Source organism: Prosopis cineraria, unplaced genomic scaffold, assembly GCF_029017545.1.
Source record: "Prosopis cineraria cultivar Desert tree isolate PC_DT_omini unplaced genomic scaffold, ASM2901754v1 PC910, whole genome shotgun sequence".
NCBI lineage: Eukaryota > Viridiplantae > Streptophyta > Magnoliopsida > Fabales > Fabaceae > Prosopis > Prosopis cineraria.
The window spans coordinates 21,426-39,397 of record NW_026556235.1 but is presented as its reverse complement, the minus strand read 5'-3'; the positions used below and the strand labels follow the sequence as shown (position 1 = coordinate 39,397).

The window sequence follows — 17,972 nt, the reverse complement described above, 5'->3', positions numbered from 1 at the left end:
CAGCAATGTTATATAGTAGTGAATGCTGGGGCTTTAACGGGACAGCAAGAGCATAAAGTTGGATAGCAGAGATGAGAATGTTACGATGGATATGCGGACATACACGTAAAGATAAAATTCAAAATGAGCACATACATGAAAAAGTGAGGGTGGCACCTATTGAGGAAAAAATGATAGAAAATCGGTTGAGATGGTTTGGGCATGTCAAAGAAGACCAAGGGAGGCACCAGTGAGAAGAGTGGAACATATAACTTTGAGTCCGATTAAGAGAGGTAGAGGAAGGCCTAAGAGAACACTCTTGGAAGTTGTTAAACGTGATCTCTTAATTAATAATATTTCTTAAAAGCTTAATAAATGATAGAGCGTCTTGCAATCCATGTAGCCGACCCCACCTAGTGGGATAAAGGCTTGTGTTGTTGTTGTGTTGTTTTATCCTTGGCTTTGTTCAACTTTTCTTCTTTTGCTATCTTTCTCGCTCTTTTTAGTGGAATCAACACATCCTCCTGTTCCTTTCGAATTCGATGTAGTTCTTCTCAACGCTTGCGAAAAAAAGTACGAGTGAGACTCGGCCAGAAATTAAGCTTATTGAGCTCGTGCAATTTCAACGTTAAACGATGTTGAACATGTTTATCTCCATAAGATGCTTGTCATCTAATCCTTCACCGATGCACATGGACACCTGCAAACAGATCATAGCACGTCGAAGATGGTCAATGACCGTGACGGATTTGCTTGATAATTCTAAGTCAGATTTGAGGCGATTCAGAAGTGTGTTCAAAACCAGCTACGAGTACGAGAAGGATTTGATTCGGGTCAGATTAAAAGCTTGTGAGAGAGGTTGCCACGGAGTAGGTGCCATGTGGGGCCGTAGAAACCAGAGCTGATGTTATGCTGGTTACTATTGAAGATCTTGCTGGTGGCCAGGACTTGGGGCGGTCAGAGAAGACGGCACCGTTTTAAATGAGAGCTTGGTGGGCGAGAGATCGATCAGCTATGAATATAGCAGAACGAGAACCAACTGGGAAAGTGACGATGGAACATATGTGGCATGAAAATTTTGAAAAATGGGTTCAAGTTCTGAGAATGGTTTGCGCAGAAAGAAGAGAGAACCGATGATGGGAAGACGAGGAGGGGAGTAATTAGAGGGGAAGAGAAAAGTGAGGAAAAGTCTGATGAGAAGGCAGAGATAGAGAGATAATGAGGATGAGCCAAAACTCATAATCGAGAAGTGAGAGAAGCTTGTGAAAATGAGGGAAAATAGAGGACCTGGAACAAGGTGGTGGATTTGAAGCTCGATGATTTCCAGACAACGTTGGCACACTACCGGCTAATGATCTGAAATATTGGTGTCTTTGTTTCTCTGAATTCTTTTTCATTCAAATCTGAGATGCTTCGTTTGTAAAAGGATAATGAATTCTGTGTTATGGTATTGGTATCGGACTATCTCCATTTCAAAGGAAGTTATGGCGGCGAATGTCGTTGTCAGTTGGGTCAAAGCATGTAAATATTTTTAATTTATTAAATTTTTATTTTATTTGCTTTCTTTTTAATAAAAAATTAAGATAAATATTCTTTTATCGAATAAGTTTATGGATCTCATATCTAGTAATACCGAACAAAAATTAGAATAAATTTGTCAACATGTTTTAAAAAATGATTTTAAATTTTAACTTAAAATTTAAGAAAAGGAGTAAGTAGGTTTTTTGTTGATTAGAGGCTGTTGCCACATTTGCTAGCATTAATTGTTTGAAAGGCATATTATCTGCGACTAAAAACAAGTCATCAGAAAATTACAAACAGCGAATAATATTATAGTTCAGTGTATCACGGGGTGCCACCAAGTTGACAAGATTTTATTTAAGCCTAAGCAAGAAGCTAGAAACAACCATCTTAATTCTCATCAATTTTATGGTAGCTAGATACCGAACTGTATAAATTTATTTTATAGTAACCACTAAAAAAGCCCTTGATAAGTAAAATGCCCCAAGTATCTTCCCAGCTGTGGGGCCAAGTTTCTCGTGAATTAATATTCCTTGTCCAGGTTTAAACCTTGGAGATGCATGAACTTGCAATGGGTTCTTCATTACCACAGTGAACTCTTGTTTCTCAGATAAATCAACATCACCATCATCTGAAACCTTCCACTCAAAATTCCAAACCAGATTGGCTACAAAGTACTCCAAATGAAACGTTGCCAGATTATAAGCTGGGCAAATTCTTCTTCCTGCTCCAAACGGCATCATCTTTATCTCTTTGCTTCCTGTAATATCAAACGCTTCATAATTATTCTTGCCGTTCAAGAATCTCTCTGGCTTGAATTCCATTGGATTCTCCCACACCTTTGGGTCCCTTCCCATCTCTGCCACCAAGAAGTTTATAGTTCCACTTTAGGTATCAAGAAACCATTCAACACTACATCCTCTGTTACTGCATGTGGTATCACAAAATGCGTAGGTGGGTGACGCCTTAGTCCCTCCAAAATCACTGCCTTGAGAAATGACAATTTGTTCAGATCATCCTCTCTCACTTGCTTCTCCTCTCTGTCACCAATCACATCTCTAATTTCCTCCACAAGCCTCTCTTGAATATGTGGATACTTCACCAGATTTGCCATAATCCAATGCAGTGTCGTAGCTGTTGTATCTATCCCTGCACTTAGAAACTCTGAACATATGGATACGATTTCAGATTCTTCAAGCCTACGCTTCTCCAAAGGCCACTCCAGTTCCAGCAAAGAATCAACGTAAGGCATGGCAAGTTTACCTGAGCTACGATTGTCCTCATTAGCTCTGTTCAATCTCTCTTCCATGGCTTTCTTCCGCGCTCTGATCAGTGGGATGAAAAGACTTTCCCGTTCCTTCTTATTCTGGAACATTTCCTGTCGCAGTTTGTGGAACAATATACGGGTGATTCTCGGCCAGAAATCCAGCACCCTGAATCTGTTAAAGCTCATAATCCACGCGTCGTTGAACATCCTCGATATCTTTCATTTGCTTCTCGTCTAACTTCTGGCCGAAGCACATGAACGCCAACAAGCAGAACATAGCATATTGAAGATGGTCTATCAACTTGATAGGATTGCCTGATTCAGAATCAGATTTGAGCCGATTGATAAGAGTGTCCACAACCCATTTACGGGAACCGGAGAAGGATTTAATCCGGGTCGGTGTAGCATTTCGGAGGTGAGGTTGCGGCGGAGAGCCCGCCATGTGGGGCCGTAGAAGGCAGAGTTAATGTCATGCTGGTCGCAACTGAAGACCTTACTGGCAAAAACTGCCTCAGGACGGTCGGAGAAAACAGCGCCGTTCTGAACAAGGGCTTGGTGGGCAATAGACTGGTCAGCTACATATATAAGTGGACGAGACGCAACAGGAAGAGTGAAGATGGGACCGTATTTGGAACGAAGATCTCGGAGTACAGATTCAATTTCTAAGATGGACCTGCGCAGAAAAAGAAGATTGGTAATGATGGGGATACGAGGAGGCCCAGGTGGTAGAGGAGTGGAGCGAGAAAAAGAAAGAATATTGCAGAAGGATCGGATTGTTATGCAGAGACAGAGAGAGACGAGGACGATGAACCAAACTTCCATGATTATGGTTATTAAGAATGAAGAAGAGGATAAATGCGTAGTTATAGTGATTAGTGATGAACATGAGTGAGAAAGTTCAGTGAGATGACGAGAATTTAAAGGGATGATCCAGAGAATTTGAACACAGATGACAGAACAATGGGAACAGGACAGCACAAGTTTGAACTTTTCGTGGCCTCCAAGATTCTTCGATTTATATATATATATATATATATATATATATATGGTGTTCCTTCGCGGAATTTTCCCTCATGGTAAAAGGGTGGACCGTTACGAGGGAGAAAATGGCAGTTAAGGGCCTCTCTAAATACATATTCTCGTCCGCGAGCCCCTAGTTTGAGAGATAATCAGATTACACTCGAGAGACAACATTTTTTGTCAAGCATGACGGAAAACGATACATGGCCTTGAATTACAAGAACTTAATTAGTCGTAAATTATAGAAAATTTACTTGTAAATTAGAGATGACAAATTTAATTCCCAAATCTAATTTGCAGGTTGTTGGCTTACAATGTCTGGTCTTTGTTGTTTTTTCTTTTTTTTTTTTTTTGAAGTTTGGGTACCGAATTGTATTGCTATGTTAGTTTTTGTGCTTGTTTAGATACGCATTATTAATCAATTTTTTGAACCAAAACCATGATTTTGGCAAAATACACCAAAACACAATATTTACTTTTTTTCATATTAATTTTTTATAATTAATTGTCTCAACTGAAATTCAAAAGGCCCTTCCTAATTCTTGCTTTAGTTTGGTTTACCTTTTTTTATGTTCTGTATTTGTGTTTGTATATATTTTGCTTCCATATTTTACTATCAACTTTCATATGATTTACTACTAAGTTTTCTTTTATAATTTAATTACAAGTGAATCACACATAATTTACAACTAAATTCTCAAATTTTCAGTGTAATTTTAAATCCAACATATGACAAATGTAGGCTCCAAATGATTTTTTTATTGAGCTTCTGTAATTCATAAATAAAATTGCACCTAATTTACTACTAAATTTTCATAATCTACAAATGCAAATATATCAAGTATATCAAATTTAGATTACTGAGGATTTATTATTTTCATAATTTCAAATATATTGTTTATAATTTACAACTAAGCATTCATAATTTACCATTATAGTATCTACATTCTGTATTGTTTTATTTTCTTTAGGGGCATTTTCATTCCAACAAAAAAGTTTTAAAAAGGACTTGATAAAATTGAATTTTAACCTAACTCTAAATCTATTCTTTTTATAAAAAGAACTGGGTTAGCCAACCCGTAATTCGGTCTAGTTTAATATATTGTAACCCAAAAATTAATAAAATCAGACTTGATTTATAAGACTAGAATATTGATCCTTATAGTTCAGTATTCACTTAGCTTTTTTTTTCGTTATATGAGAGGTAACAATTCATTTCATCTTAATAAACTCAATTAAGATAATAAAATACTTATAATCATAAAAAATTCATAACAGTCTCTAACAAAAACGAATAAAAATATTTTAATTATAATCCAAATAATTCAAATTAAAAACTTCAGGAACAGCAACAACAACATTTAATAAACTTCGGCAACATATCTAACATACATTACAACAATAATTTAATAGCAAGTTAAATTAAAATTTTATTAAATAGAAGGGCGAAATGTGAATGAAGGAAATACCGCATTCAAACTATTCAAATATATTAAAAATAATTAAAATTATATTAAAATAGTTTTATAGGATTGGACAAGACTAAATGGTTTGAGAGCTTGGTTTTCTATTTAGTCCAACTTGAGAAGTTATTTTGATCTTTTTGGTTTCTTTAGTCCTTTAGACTAATTTTTCTATTGGACCAGGCTGAATTGAACTTGTTCGAATCGGATTAAGTTAGATAAGATAACCAAACTTTTACACAACTCAATTTCAACTAAAAAACCGGTTGTTATATACCCTAATTTTTTAAATTCAGCATCCCCGAGTGTAATTTTATTTCTACGTAGGGCCTTGAATGATTTTCCTTTGTTGCACTGTTGGTTAAAAATAAATTTTTCAGTATTTTTAATCATTAAAAATGTGTCTTCTCTTAATTTTTCTGAAGGTGGCTTGTTAATAAAGGATAGAACATCTAGAACTCACCAAATTCAAATTCAACCAACAATAATAATATAAACCAAATCCCAAGTATAGTCAAGGGGTACTTGTAGAATAGGATCACACAATTGACAAGTAAATGGAAAAATAATTAAAGTAAAGATGTGGTGGGAACAAAAGTACGTCGTGTTATTTTATTGGAATTAATATAAATAATGTGATTAAAGTTGTGACCGAAAAAAATAATGTGATTAAAGTTCAAGGGAAATGAAATGATAGTCTAAAACCAAAAAGTTCAATTTAATTTTAATTTAGAGTCAAAAGATTTTACAATTTGAGTAAGAAAACGAACCGTCCTGAGTGAGAAAAAAATGCACAATTAATGAAAGTACAAAATTCAAACATAGGCATGAAGGCCAAGAACCATTGTCTACTTATATTTAGGTATTATGGCTAAGACTTTGACATTAATTAGACTCTTGGTGATATATGAACTTGTAATGGGATCTTCATCATCACAGTGAACACTAGATTCTCGGATAAACCAACGTCTCCATCATCGGAAACATTCCACTCAAAATTCCAAACCAGATTGGCTACAAAGTACTCCAAATGAAACATTGCCAGGTGATAACCTGGAAACATTCTTCACCCTGCTCCAAATGGCATCATCTTTATCTCTTTGCTACCTGTAATATCAAACCCTTCATCTCCCTTCTTCTCTGCGTTCAAGAATCTCTCTGGCTTGAATTCGACTGGATTCTCCCACACATTTGGGTCCCATCCCATCTCTGCCACCAAGAAATTCAAAATTCCGTTTTTAGGTATCAAGAAACCATTCAATGCCACATCTTCTTTCACAACATGTGGCAGAAGAAAATGTGTAGGTGGATGAAACCAAAGTCCCGCCAAAATCACAGCCTAGAGATATGGCAATTTGTTCAGATCCTTTTCTTTCACTTCCTTCTCCTCTCTATCACCGATCACATCTCTGATTGAAAATGCGTAGAAAATGTGTAGGGTGGATGACGCCTTAGTCCCCCCAAAATCACAGCCTTGAGCCAATGTCATGTTGATCGCAGGTAAAAATCTTACACAGCGCCGTTTTGAACCAGGGCCTGGTGGGCAATAAATCCATCTGCTACAAATATTAGCTGACGAGACATAATACGAGGAGTGAAACATGGGACCGTATTTGGCACTAAGTTGTCGGAGTAAGGATTCAATTTCTAAGAACGATTTGCGCAGAAAAAGAATGCCACTAATGATGGGAATACGAGGAGGACCAGGCGGTAGAGGGATGGCGCGAGAGGGAGAAGAAAGATTGAAGAGGGCTCGGATGATAAGACAGAGACAGAGAGAGACGAGGACGATAAACCAGATCTCCATGATTAAGGTTAAGAACGAAGAAGACGAATGGATAGTAACATTAGTGTCATCTCGTCATGCAGAGAAATTGAACACGGAACAAGATAGTCTGACGTTGGAGGTTTCTGGTTCTGTTAAATGTTTTTGCGTTCTATCTCTGAATTTCTCTCATGGGACTGAGTCGGGAATAAAGATTACACCTTTACCGAAAGGCAACATCTTATATTTGCGAAGTACGGGGAGGGAAAAGAAAATTAGTTATACACTATTTTCGGTTATAAAGAATTGTCTTCTCTGAACCCTTCTGAAGGTAGGTCTGATCAAAGATAGAAAATTCTGAAATGGGTGTTATTTATCACAGTACAATAAACAAGTATATTTACTCTTCGGAAAATAGATTTGGTACAATTTTTATTTTAAGGAAATTCAACCGTTGCTACTTCTTTCTGAATTATATTATGACGTATTAATTCATAATAAAATAACAATTGAACATGACTGCATTATGCTTTGCTAGAAAAGAAGTGATGGTGAGATTTGTTCAGTGGAATTATGTTTGTATCTCTCAAATGTCCTCGTTAAATTGTATATGTTGCTATTAGCTAAAGTCGGAAATAACAATTGGGGCTAAAACTTTGTGAAATATAGTGTTTCTCTTTGGCCCAAAAAAAAAAATTCGTGAAATTTTTAAGTTACTTGCTAAACTTTTTAGCTCTTCCTTTACTATTTTTATCTCAAAAATCCAATCATAGTCAATATTTTTCTTAGCTGGGACTGAAAATATATCTGCTCCAAATACATTTATACAGGTTGAGTTGCCAGGACACGTGATTGTGAAACATACTTGGCCTTAATTGGATCGATCCAAAATTCTTCACTTTAAGAGTAATGGAAGTCATATACCATATATAAAGCTTGACTGCTAAAATAGTAATCACTGTAATACGACACGGGTTTGAGGGTTTCAGCAAGGCTAGCAATCTTGATCATTTATTTTGTCCTGATAAAAACAATATTGCCCTGTTTCCTCTGTTCTGATAATGGAATGCAAAATAATATGATACCACTGAAACATGCTTATTCATTAATTAAAATGAAACAAATAACTGTGCATAAATGTATTATTGCATTCGCGAATGAATATCTCATTTACTGAACTTAGTTTCAAAATTTAACATCAAAATAATTTGTGGTTTTATGATGCATTTTATTATTTAAGAACCTTCGGTCGAAGTTTTATGATTTTTTTAGTCTTAAACTGAAATTAAATTGATATTTTGGTCTCCAAAAAGTATAGGATCAAAAGTAGTTATTTCAAAAACTTATATACTTAATTATTATATATTAAATTTAAACAATATTAAGTTAAGAAATCAATTCAAAATTTAAATAAATTCAACAATGTGAAGTGAAAAAAATTCTCTTAGCAAAAGGAGTAAGTCCTGCTAATAACAAAGGACATTCCTCTCAAGCCCCGCTAATAACAAAGGACATTTCTCCCGAGATATAGAGTAATGGTAAAAAATTCTCGATTAAATTGCAACAATTTGTTTAAATAATGAAGGTGCTTGTCAATCGCGGTAATTTTAATTGGTAAGTGATAAAAGTTTTTATGGTAATCATAAAATCAATTTCAAACATATGTACATACCAAAACTATTTTTGAGGTAACCAAAAGGCTGTTCTACCCATCGTTACACTTCCAGATTCCCTGTTCTGATATAAAATGGCAAATAAGGGATGAACGTAACATTGCTCTCAAACTAAATTTGGAAGCTTACGTAGCAAGGAATTACTACTTTTCTCAACATGCATAATTTAACGTACATGGACAATTTCAATGTCAGTATAAAAGATGAATCTGATATTCCTCTTCCGGGTCATCTCAACAAACCAAACAATCAACCAATTTTATCTGTGTGTGGAAGTCTAAGAAGCTGGAAACAACCATAGTAATTCTCAGAAATGTTCTGGCAGGTAGATACCAAACTGAATTTGAATTTATCAAGAGTTTAGATGAGAAAGTCAGACTCACAACTTCTTAATAAGTAAAATATACACATCTATAAAACTAGCTGTACACTTACAAGCCTCATTGCTATATATACCAACTTACCGTGCTGGGGGGACAATTCTTGGAGATATGTGAACTTGTAAAGGATTCTTCATCATCACAGTGAAGGCTTGTTTCTCAGATAAATCAACAACACCGTCATTTGAAGCCTTCCACTTAAAATTCCAAACCAGATTGGCTACAAAGTACTCCAAATGAAACATGGCCAGATTATAACCAGGACAGATTCTTCTCCCAGCTCCAAACGGCATCATCTTTATCTCTTTGCTTCCTGTAATATCAAACCCTTCATCTCCATTCTTCTCTGAGTTCAAGAATCTCTCTGGCTTGAATTCCATTGGATTCTCCCACACCTTTGGGTCCCATCCCATATCTGCCACTAAGAAATTTATGGTTCCATTTTTAGGTATCAAGAAACCATTCAGTACCACATCCTCTTTCACTGCATGTGGCAGAACAAAATGTGCAGGTGGGTGACGCCTTAGTCCCTCCAAAATCACAGCCTTGAGATATGGCAATTTGTTCCGGTCATCCTCTTTCACTTCCTTCTCCTCTCTATCACCGATCACGTCTCTAATTTCCTCCGCAAGCGTCTCTTGTATATGTGGGTGCTTCACCAGATTTGCCATAATCCATTGCAGTGCCGTCGCTGTTGTATCTGTCCCTGCATTAAGAAATTCTGAACTCACAGACACGATTTCAGATTCTTCAAGCTTTCGCTTCTCCTCCGGCCACTCCAAATCCAACAGAGTATCCACATAAGGCACAACAAATTGATCTGAGCTATCAGCATCCTCTTTAGATCTGTTCAACCTGTCTTCCTTGGCTTTCTTCCTCGCTCTGATCAGTGGAATCAACACACTCTCCTGTTCCTTCCGAGTCTGGAGCAATTCCTGCCACCTCTTGCGGAACAGTATGCGAGTGATTCTCGGCCAGAAATTCAACACTCTGAATCTGCTCACGCTCAAAAGTACACGTTGTTCAACATGCTCGATATCTCTAATTTGCTTCTCATCAAGCTTTTCACCGAAGCACATGAACACCAACAAGCAGAACATAGCGTACTGAAGGTAGTCGATCACCTTAATAGAATTGCTTGATTCAGAATCAGCTTTGAGCCGGCTGACAAGCAAGTCCAAAACCCATTTACGAGAACCCGCAAAGGGTTTAATCCGGGCCGGGTGAAGCATCTCGAAAGCGAGGTTGCGGCGGAGGACCCGCCAGGTGGGGCCGTAGCAGGCGGAGCTAATGTCATGTTGATCGCTGCTAAAAATCTTACTGGTGATAAGGGCCTTGGGACGGTCGGAGAACACGGCGCCGTTTTGAACCAGGGCCTGGTGGGCAATGAATCGATCAGCAACAAATATTAGTGGACGAGACCGAACACGAAGAGAGAAGATGGGACCGTATTTGGCACTAAGATTTCGCAGTAACGATTCAATTTCTAAGAATGATTTGCGCAGAAAAAGAATATTACTGATGATGGGAATACGAGAAGGACCAGGCGGCAGAGGTGTGAGGCGGGAGGGAGACGAAAGATTGAATAGGGCTCGGAAGAGAAGACAAAGACAGAGAGAGACGAGGGCGATGAACCAGACTTCCATGATCGGACTAGGGTTAGAGAATGATCGTATAGTAATAACAGGTATGATTGGTAAAAGCTTTCCGAAGTGAGCGGAAATTTAAAGAATTACAGTGAGGAGACAATTGGTGTCGTCTCGCCATCCAGAGAAAATTGACTTTGAAGGTTTCTTTGTCGCGTGGCTTCCAAGATCAATTATTAAGATGTTCTTGTGCTCCTTCTCCGAATTTTCTCTCATGGGTTGAATGGTGAACAAAGATTGCACTTTTACCAAAAGTCAACTTATTTGCCAAGTATCTACTCTAAGTAAAGGGAGAATCTTGACGAGGGCCTTAAAAATAAAATTAATAGCATATTGGGCCCATACTATTTTAAAACCCTATTGGCGATCGTCGTCGATGGATATCAACAACCCGTCAAATGTGCCAAGGGTTTAAAAGTGACTTTCAACCTTTAATTTTTTAATTTCTCAAAAAAAAAGGATCATTGAACAAACAAACACTTTAATATATATATTATATAATTATATATATATATATATATTATAACTTTCATTTCTAAGTATATTCATTATTATATATCTTGAATATTTTATTGTATATATATGAATATTCAGTTATACATATTTGATCATACTTGTTCACACATAAAAAAAATTTTTAATTTTTTTAAACTTAATTTATTCTATCTTTCATAATTTATTCCTTCAATGTTAACAAATTATTAACATTATGTTAAATAAAAAAATATATGTTATAATTTTATTTTACAAGTATTTTCATGACCTTTTGTTAATTATAAACATCTTGTTGTATGTATCTAAACAATCACTTGTGTTTATTCAAACATCACTTATTCAAACAAAAAAATTATCAATTTTTTAAAACCCAATTTTATTCTCTTTATAGCATATACTTTTTCGCACACACATACGCACACCCACTAACTTTCATTTGTAAGTATATTCATTATATATCCTAAATATCTTGTTGTGTACATATGAACATTCAGTTGTGTAAATTTGATCATCACTTGTTCATATATAAAGAAAGTTGTTAATTCTTTTAAGCTTAATTTATTTTATTTCTTATAATTTGTTCCTTCAATGTTAATAAATTATCAACATTATGTTAAATAAAAAAGTATATATTATAAATTTATTTTACAAGTATTTTCATGGCCTTTTGTTAATCATAAATGTCTTGTTATGTATATCTAAACAATCACTTGTATTTATTCAAACATCACTTATTCACACACAAAAATTATCAACTTTTTGAAACCTAATTTATTCTATTTATAACATATATTTTTTTTAAAATTTAGTGTAATATTGATAACTTGTTAATATTGACGGAATAAGTTGTGAAAAATAGAATAAATTGAGTTTGAAAAAATTGACAACTCTTTTTACATATGAATAAGTAATATTTGAATATGTATGAGTGATTATTTAGATATACATAATAAAACATTCATGATTAACAAAAGCTTGTGAAAATGTTTGAAAAATAAATTTATAACATATAATTTTTTTATTTAATATAATATTGATAACTTATTAACATTAAAAGAATAAGTTGTTAAAAATAGAATAAATTGAGTTTAAAAATATTGACAATTTTTTTATGCATGAATAAATAATATTTGAATATGCCCAAGTGATTATTCAAATATAGACAACGAGACGTCCATGATTAATAAAAACTTGTGAAAACATTTGAAAATAAATTTATAAGATATACTGTTTTTATTTAGTATAATATTGACAACTTGTTAATATTGAAGGAACAAGTTGTGAAAAATAGAATAAATTAGGTTAAAAAATTGACAACTTTTTTATGTATGAACAAATGATATTTAAATTTGTATAAGTGATTGTTCAGATATATATAACAAGATGTCCATGATTAAAAAAAACTTGTAAAAATGCTTGAAAAATAAATTTATAACATATATATTTTTATTTGGCATAATATTGATACCTTGTTAACATTGAATGAACAAATTGTGAAAAATAGAATAAATTAAGTTTTAAAAAATTAACAATTCTTTTCATATATGAGCAAGTGATTTTTGAATATGCTCAAGTGAATGTTTATATATACAAAACAGGATATATAAGATATGCAATAACAAGTAAAAATACTTCAAAATTAAAGTTATAATATATATATATATATATATATATAAATAATTTTGCACTATACATATTAAAGTGTTTGTTGGTTCAATGATTTTTTTCATTTTGGGGAATAAAGGGTTTAAATCCACCCTTGATCCCTTGACACATTTGACTGGTCATTAACAAAACACAAAAAAAAAAAAAAGGTAAAGATGTTTTAGTAATTGGACAAACAAAATTGATTGCAATTTGGACTCTTAAGCTTGCAAAATAATTTCAAAATGATTTGATCCCTACATGCTATTAGCTTGATTTTTAGGGCCCTCGTTGACATTCTCCCCTAAAAAACCTTGTGCAGGTTAGGTTTCCGGAAATGGGTGAAACATACTTGGCAATTAATTGGATAGATCCAAAATTCTAACGTCAGAGTAATAATGGAAGCCATGTGCCGCATGTAAAGAAGCTTTATTGCAAAAATTAGTAATCACCGTAATACGATATGGATGTGAGTTTGAGCAAGGCTAGCAATATGAATCATTTGTATGCTTTAATAAAGACAACATTGCTCTGTTCTGATAATGGAATGCAAGATACTATGATACAATTGAAACGTGCTTGTTCATTGATTAAAAAAACCAAATAACTGTGGATGTTCATTACATTCATGAATGAATATCTCATCTCTAGATCCAGAGGAAGAAATTGCTTCTCCTATCCAAACAAAATTGCTCAATTTCATATTCACACAAACTCCACAAGCTACCCGCTAAATGAAGTTCACGTAAAAGACACAAACTTGGAAACAATATCCATATATCACGTACATGGATGATTAATTAATTGAGCATCAGTAGAAAGGATGAATCTGATGTATTCCTCTTACAGGTCTAAATCTAAAACCTAGGACACAAACGAACTTGCAATGGATGTTTCATTACTGTTGTAAATTCTACTTTCTCTGACAAATCAACATCGTCACAAGCTTTCCATTCAAATTTCCATACAAGATTGGCCACATAGTATTCCAAATGAAGCAGTGCCAATGCATAACCTGGACACATTCTTCTCCCTGCGCCAAAAGGCATCATTTTTATCTCTCTGCTTCCTGTAATATCAAATGTTTCACCATTATTATCATTATTTTTCTCAGTGCTCAAGAATCTCTCAGGCCTGAACTCCATTGGATTCTCCCACACCTTTGGGTCCCACCCCATCTCTGCCACCATAAAATTCAAAGACCCATTCTTGGGTACCAAGTAACTGTTGAACACCATGTCCTTTGACACAGCATGTGGCAACACAAAATGTGCAGGTGGGTGACGTCTGAGTCCCTCCAAGATCACAGCTTTGAGATATGGCATTTTGCTCAGATCTTCTTCTCTCGCTTCCTTGTCCTCTCTCTCACCCATTACATCTCTTATTTCATCCACAAGCCTCTGTTGAATTTGTGGGTACTTCACCAAACATGCCAGAGTCCATTGTAATGCAGTAGCAGTAGTATCTGTTCCTGCGTTTAGAAACTCCGAACATATTGAAACCATTTCACCTTCATTGAGTTTTCGTTTCTCCCCAGGCCATTCCAAATCCAACAGAGTATCCACATATGACACTATGTGTTCTTCTGTCGCATTATTATCATCGTCATTATCATTATTGTCATCTTGTTCTTGGTTTGATCTCTCTTCCTTTAGTTTCTTTCTTGCTCTTATCAATGGAATCAACACGTCTTTCTGTTCCTGCTTAATCTGCAAGAACTTCTCCCACTTCTTGCGGAGCAGTACTCGAGTAATTGCTGGCCAGAAATTTAGTGTTCTGAATCTTCTTAGACTCAAAAGTATATTCCTCTGAACGCATTCAATATCTTTGATTCGCTTGTCGTCTAACTTGTCACCAAAGCATAAGAACACCAGCAAGCAGAACATAGCATATTGGATATGGTCTTGCACTCCAATGGGATTGCTGGATTTTGAATCAACTATAAGTCGAGTCACTAGCAAATCTAAAACCCATTTACGTATGCTCGAGAACGATCTGATTCTCGCCGGGTGAAGCATCTCGGAGGCGAGGTTGCGACGGAGGAGACGCCATTTGGGGCCGTAGGAGGCGGAGATAATGTTGTGTTGGTCGCTGTTGAGGATCTTCTCGGTGGCGAGGGCCTTGGGACGATCGGAGAAGACGAGGCCGTTTTGGATAAGTGCCTGGTGGGCCATAGATCGATCGGCGATGAATATGGCAGGACGAGAACCGATTGGGAGAGTGACGATGGGTCCATATTTGGCATGAAGCTTTCGAAGAATGGGTTCGAGTTCGCTGAGTGATCTGCTCAGCCATATGAGACTGCCGATGATGGGAACCCGGAGAGGACCAGGAGGGAGAGGAGAGGAAGAAGAAGAAGAAGAAGAGGGAGAGAGAAGATTGATGAGAGCTCTGATGGAAAAACAGAGACAGATTGTGACAAAGACGATCAACCACAACCCCATGATCACGGTTGGGAGAGTATGAGCCAGTAAAAGGCTTTGGCTTTTTAGCCCTCAATTAGAGAAATTTTAGACCAAGATTTGTACCGCGTTTGTGAAAGATAAATATAGTAAAGTCTAATATGTGGTAGTCGTGAGTTGCAGCAGTGACAACACACTTCAATGAAGACAATTTCTTGAGCTGCTTACTTAACAAAATGCATAAATGGACGCATAATTTCATTCCACATATAATTAAAATTTTAGTAAATCGTGTGCCCGGGAGTTTTGAAAATTCTTGGGAAAAACTACTCAGATGTTAATTCGTGTAATAAATATACTCACATGCAATCTCTTGTGTGTGAGAGAGATTATATATTCTCTGTATGTATGTATGTATTTATTTATTTATTTGCCATACTTGCATATAAAATATCTATTTATAAATTATATCTATCAATTTTATTAATATTAATGCAATAATAATATAAAAAATAATTATAAATGAAATTTTAAAACTAACCTACAAATAAAAAAATTAAAAAGTAATCTAAATAATATAATATTATTTTTTAAATAATTTTCTCTCATAATATTGTACAGAAAAAGTAGACGGTGAGAGAAAAAGCTAAAGACAGAATGTGAGAGAGAGCACGCCAGCAGAATGAAGGCGGAGTAAAGTGAATGAATATTTTTTAAATTTTATTTTAAAATGAAAAGTACTTAACTGTCAGTGATTTATAATGCGGACCGAGTATATCTTTTAAAATCAGTTTTATAATACGGACAGGAGGAGCTGAATATTAAGGCTTCAAATGAAGGTGCTAATTAATGTAAGCACACAGATTTGGCATCCAATTCAGAAACTGAAGTTGAAGTAACAAAATATTACAATACTGGAGTAGCGGTACATGGGCCACAAATTGGCGTCTCTAACACAAAGGCTCAACTAGATGATTGCTCTAAGACCTAGGAGATACACAGACTTCTAATGGATTTTCCATCACCACAGTGAATTCTTCTTTCTCTGTCAAATCAACTTCACCTCCATTTGGAGTTGTCCATTCAAAATTCCAGATCAAATTGGCCACAAAATATTCCAAGAGAAGCATAGCTAGATTATAACCGGACACATTCTTCTTCCTGCTCCAAATGGCATCATCTTTATCTCTTTCTTCCCTGTAATATCAAATGCTTCTCCCTCACTGTTGAAGAATCTCTCTGGCCTGAACTCCATAGGACTTTCCCACACATTAGGGTCCCAACCCATCTCTGCCACCATGAAGTTGACAGTCCCATTCTTTGGAACCAGATAATTGTTGAAAACTACATCTTCTGATACTGCGTGTGGCAACACAAAATGTGCAGGTGGGTGACGCCTTAAGCCCTCCAAGATCACAGCTTTGAGATATGGCAGTTTATTCAAATCTTCCTCTTTCACTTCCTTTTCCTCTCTATCTCTCATGACTTGTTTGATTTCTTCCACAAGTTTCTGTTGCACATGTGAGTATTTCACCAAATTCGCCATGATCCATTGCAGTGCCGTGGAGGTTGTATCAGTGCCTGCATTTATAAACTCAGAACATAGAGACACTATCTCACCTTCATCAAGCTTTCGCTTCTCCTCAGGCCACTGTAAATCCAACAAGGTATCCACATATGGCACTATAACTTCATCAGCTGGTTTATTAATGTTCTCCTCCTTCGCTCTCTTTCTCGCTCTGATCAATGGAACCAACACATCTTCCTGTTCCTTCCGAATTCGCAGCAGTTCCTCCCAACGCTTGTGGAGCACTATCTTGGTGAGTCTTGGCCAGAAGTTAAGCACAGTGAATCTGTCAAAATTCAGAAGATAACGCCTCTGAACATACTCTATATCCTTTATCTGCTTGTCATCGAGTTTCTCACCAAAACACATGAAGACCAGCAAGCAAAACATGGCATATTGGAGATGATCAATGACCTTGATTGACTTTCCTGATTCGGAGTCAGACTGGAGGATGTTGAGAAGCGTGTGCAAGACCCACTTCCGGGTACCGGAAAAGGATTGGATCCGAGCGTGGTGGAGCATCTCGGAGGCGAGATTGCGGCGGAGGAGGCGCCATGTGGGGCCGTAGAAAGCGGAGGTGACGCTGTGTTGATTACTGTTGGTGACCTTACTGGTGGCGAGAGACTTGGGGCGGTCGGAGAAGACGGCGCCGTTCTGGATCAAGGCTTTGTGGGCGAGGGATCGATCAGATATAAATACAGAAGGACAAGAACCTATGGGCAGAGTAACGATGGGGCCATATTTGGCATGAAGGCTTCGGAGAATCGGTTGAAGCTCAGTGAAGGATCGGCGGAGCCAGAAAACAGAGCCGATGATGGGAACACGAAGAGGACCAGGTGGGAGAGGATGGCGGGAAGTCTTGGAATGGGAGGAAAAGAGAAGAGTGATCAAGAGGCAGAGACAGACAGAGACGAGGATGATGAACATGAACCAGGCCTCCATTATTGACGATCGGGAAGCTCCAGTGAGACTTGATATCTTGGAAGATTTTTGTTTGTTTGTTAGACATTTATATCAGTCCGTTGACGATGAGTGTGTAATTTCTTTATGTACGGGTATATAATTTAATTAAAAAAATACATTTTTTGAAAAAAAAATAATAAAGAATATATTTGAAATTATACACCGATAAACAAGTGTGAATTATTGT

General features: G+C 36.1%; 2 protein-coding genes and 3 pseudogenes across 2 annotated transcripts; all 5 read right to left on the bottom strand.

The window, feature by feature from the left end:
• Positions 1-1,937: 1,937 nt before the first annotated feature.
• On the bottom strand, positions 1,938-3,630 carry LOC129298776 (cytochrome P450 89A2-like; annotated as a pseudogene).
• A 2,509-nt stretch (positions 3,631-6,139) lies between these two features.
• LOC129298775 (cytochrome P450 89A9-like) lies at positions 6,140-7,057 on the bottom strand (annotated as a pseudogene).
• Positions 7,058-8,992: 1,935 nt separating this feature from the next.
• LOC129298779 (cytochrome P450 89A2-like) lies at positions 8,993-10,830 on the bottom strand. The gene has a single exon (XM_054937216.1). The coding sequence runs from the start codon at positions 10,712-10,714 to the stop codon at positions 9,149-9,151; it is 1,566 nt and encodes a 521-aa protein (XP_054793191.1). The 5' UTR covers positions 10,715-10,830; the 3' UTR covers positions 8,993-9,148.
• A 2,880-nt stretch (positions 10,831-13,710) lies between these two features.
• Positions 13,711-15,298, bottom strand: LOC129298774 (cytochrome P450 89A2-like). Its single transcript, XM_054937214.1, has one exon. The coding sequence runs from the start codon at positions 15,295-15,297 to the stop codon at positions 13,711-13,713; it is 1,587 nt and encodes a 528-aa protein (XP_054793189.1). The 5' UTR covers position 15,298.
• A 656-nt stretch (positions 15,299-15,954) lies between these two features.
• On the bottom strand, positions 15,955-17,845 carry LOC129298778 (cytochrome P450 89A2-like; annotated as a pseudogene).
• Positions 17,846-17,972: the final 127 nt, after the last annotated feature.

Excerpts from the sequence above, each read along its gene's own strand:
- LOC129298779 (XM_054937216.1), bottom strand. The coding sequence starts at position 10,714 with ATGGAAGTCTGGTTCATCGCCCTCGTCTCTCTCTGTCTTTGTCTTCTC.
- LOC129298774 (XM_054937214.1), bottom strand. The coding sequence starts at position 15,297 with ATGGGGTTGTGGTTGATCGTCTTTGTCACAATCTGTCTCTGTTTTTCC.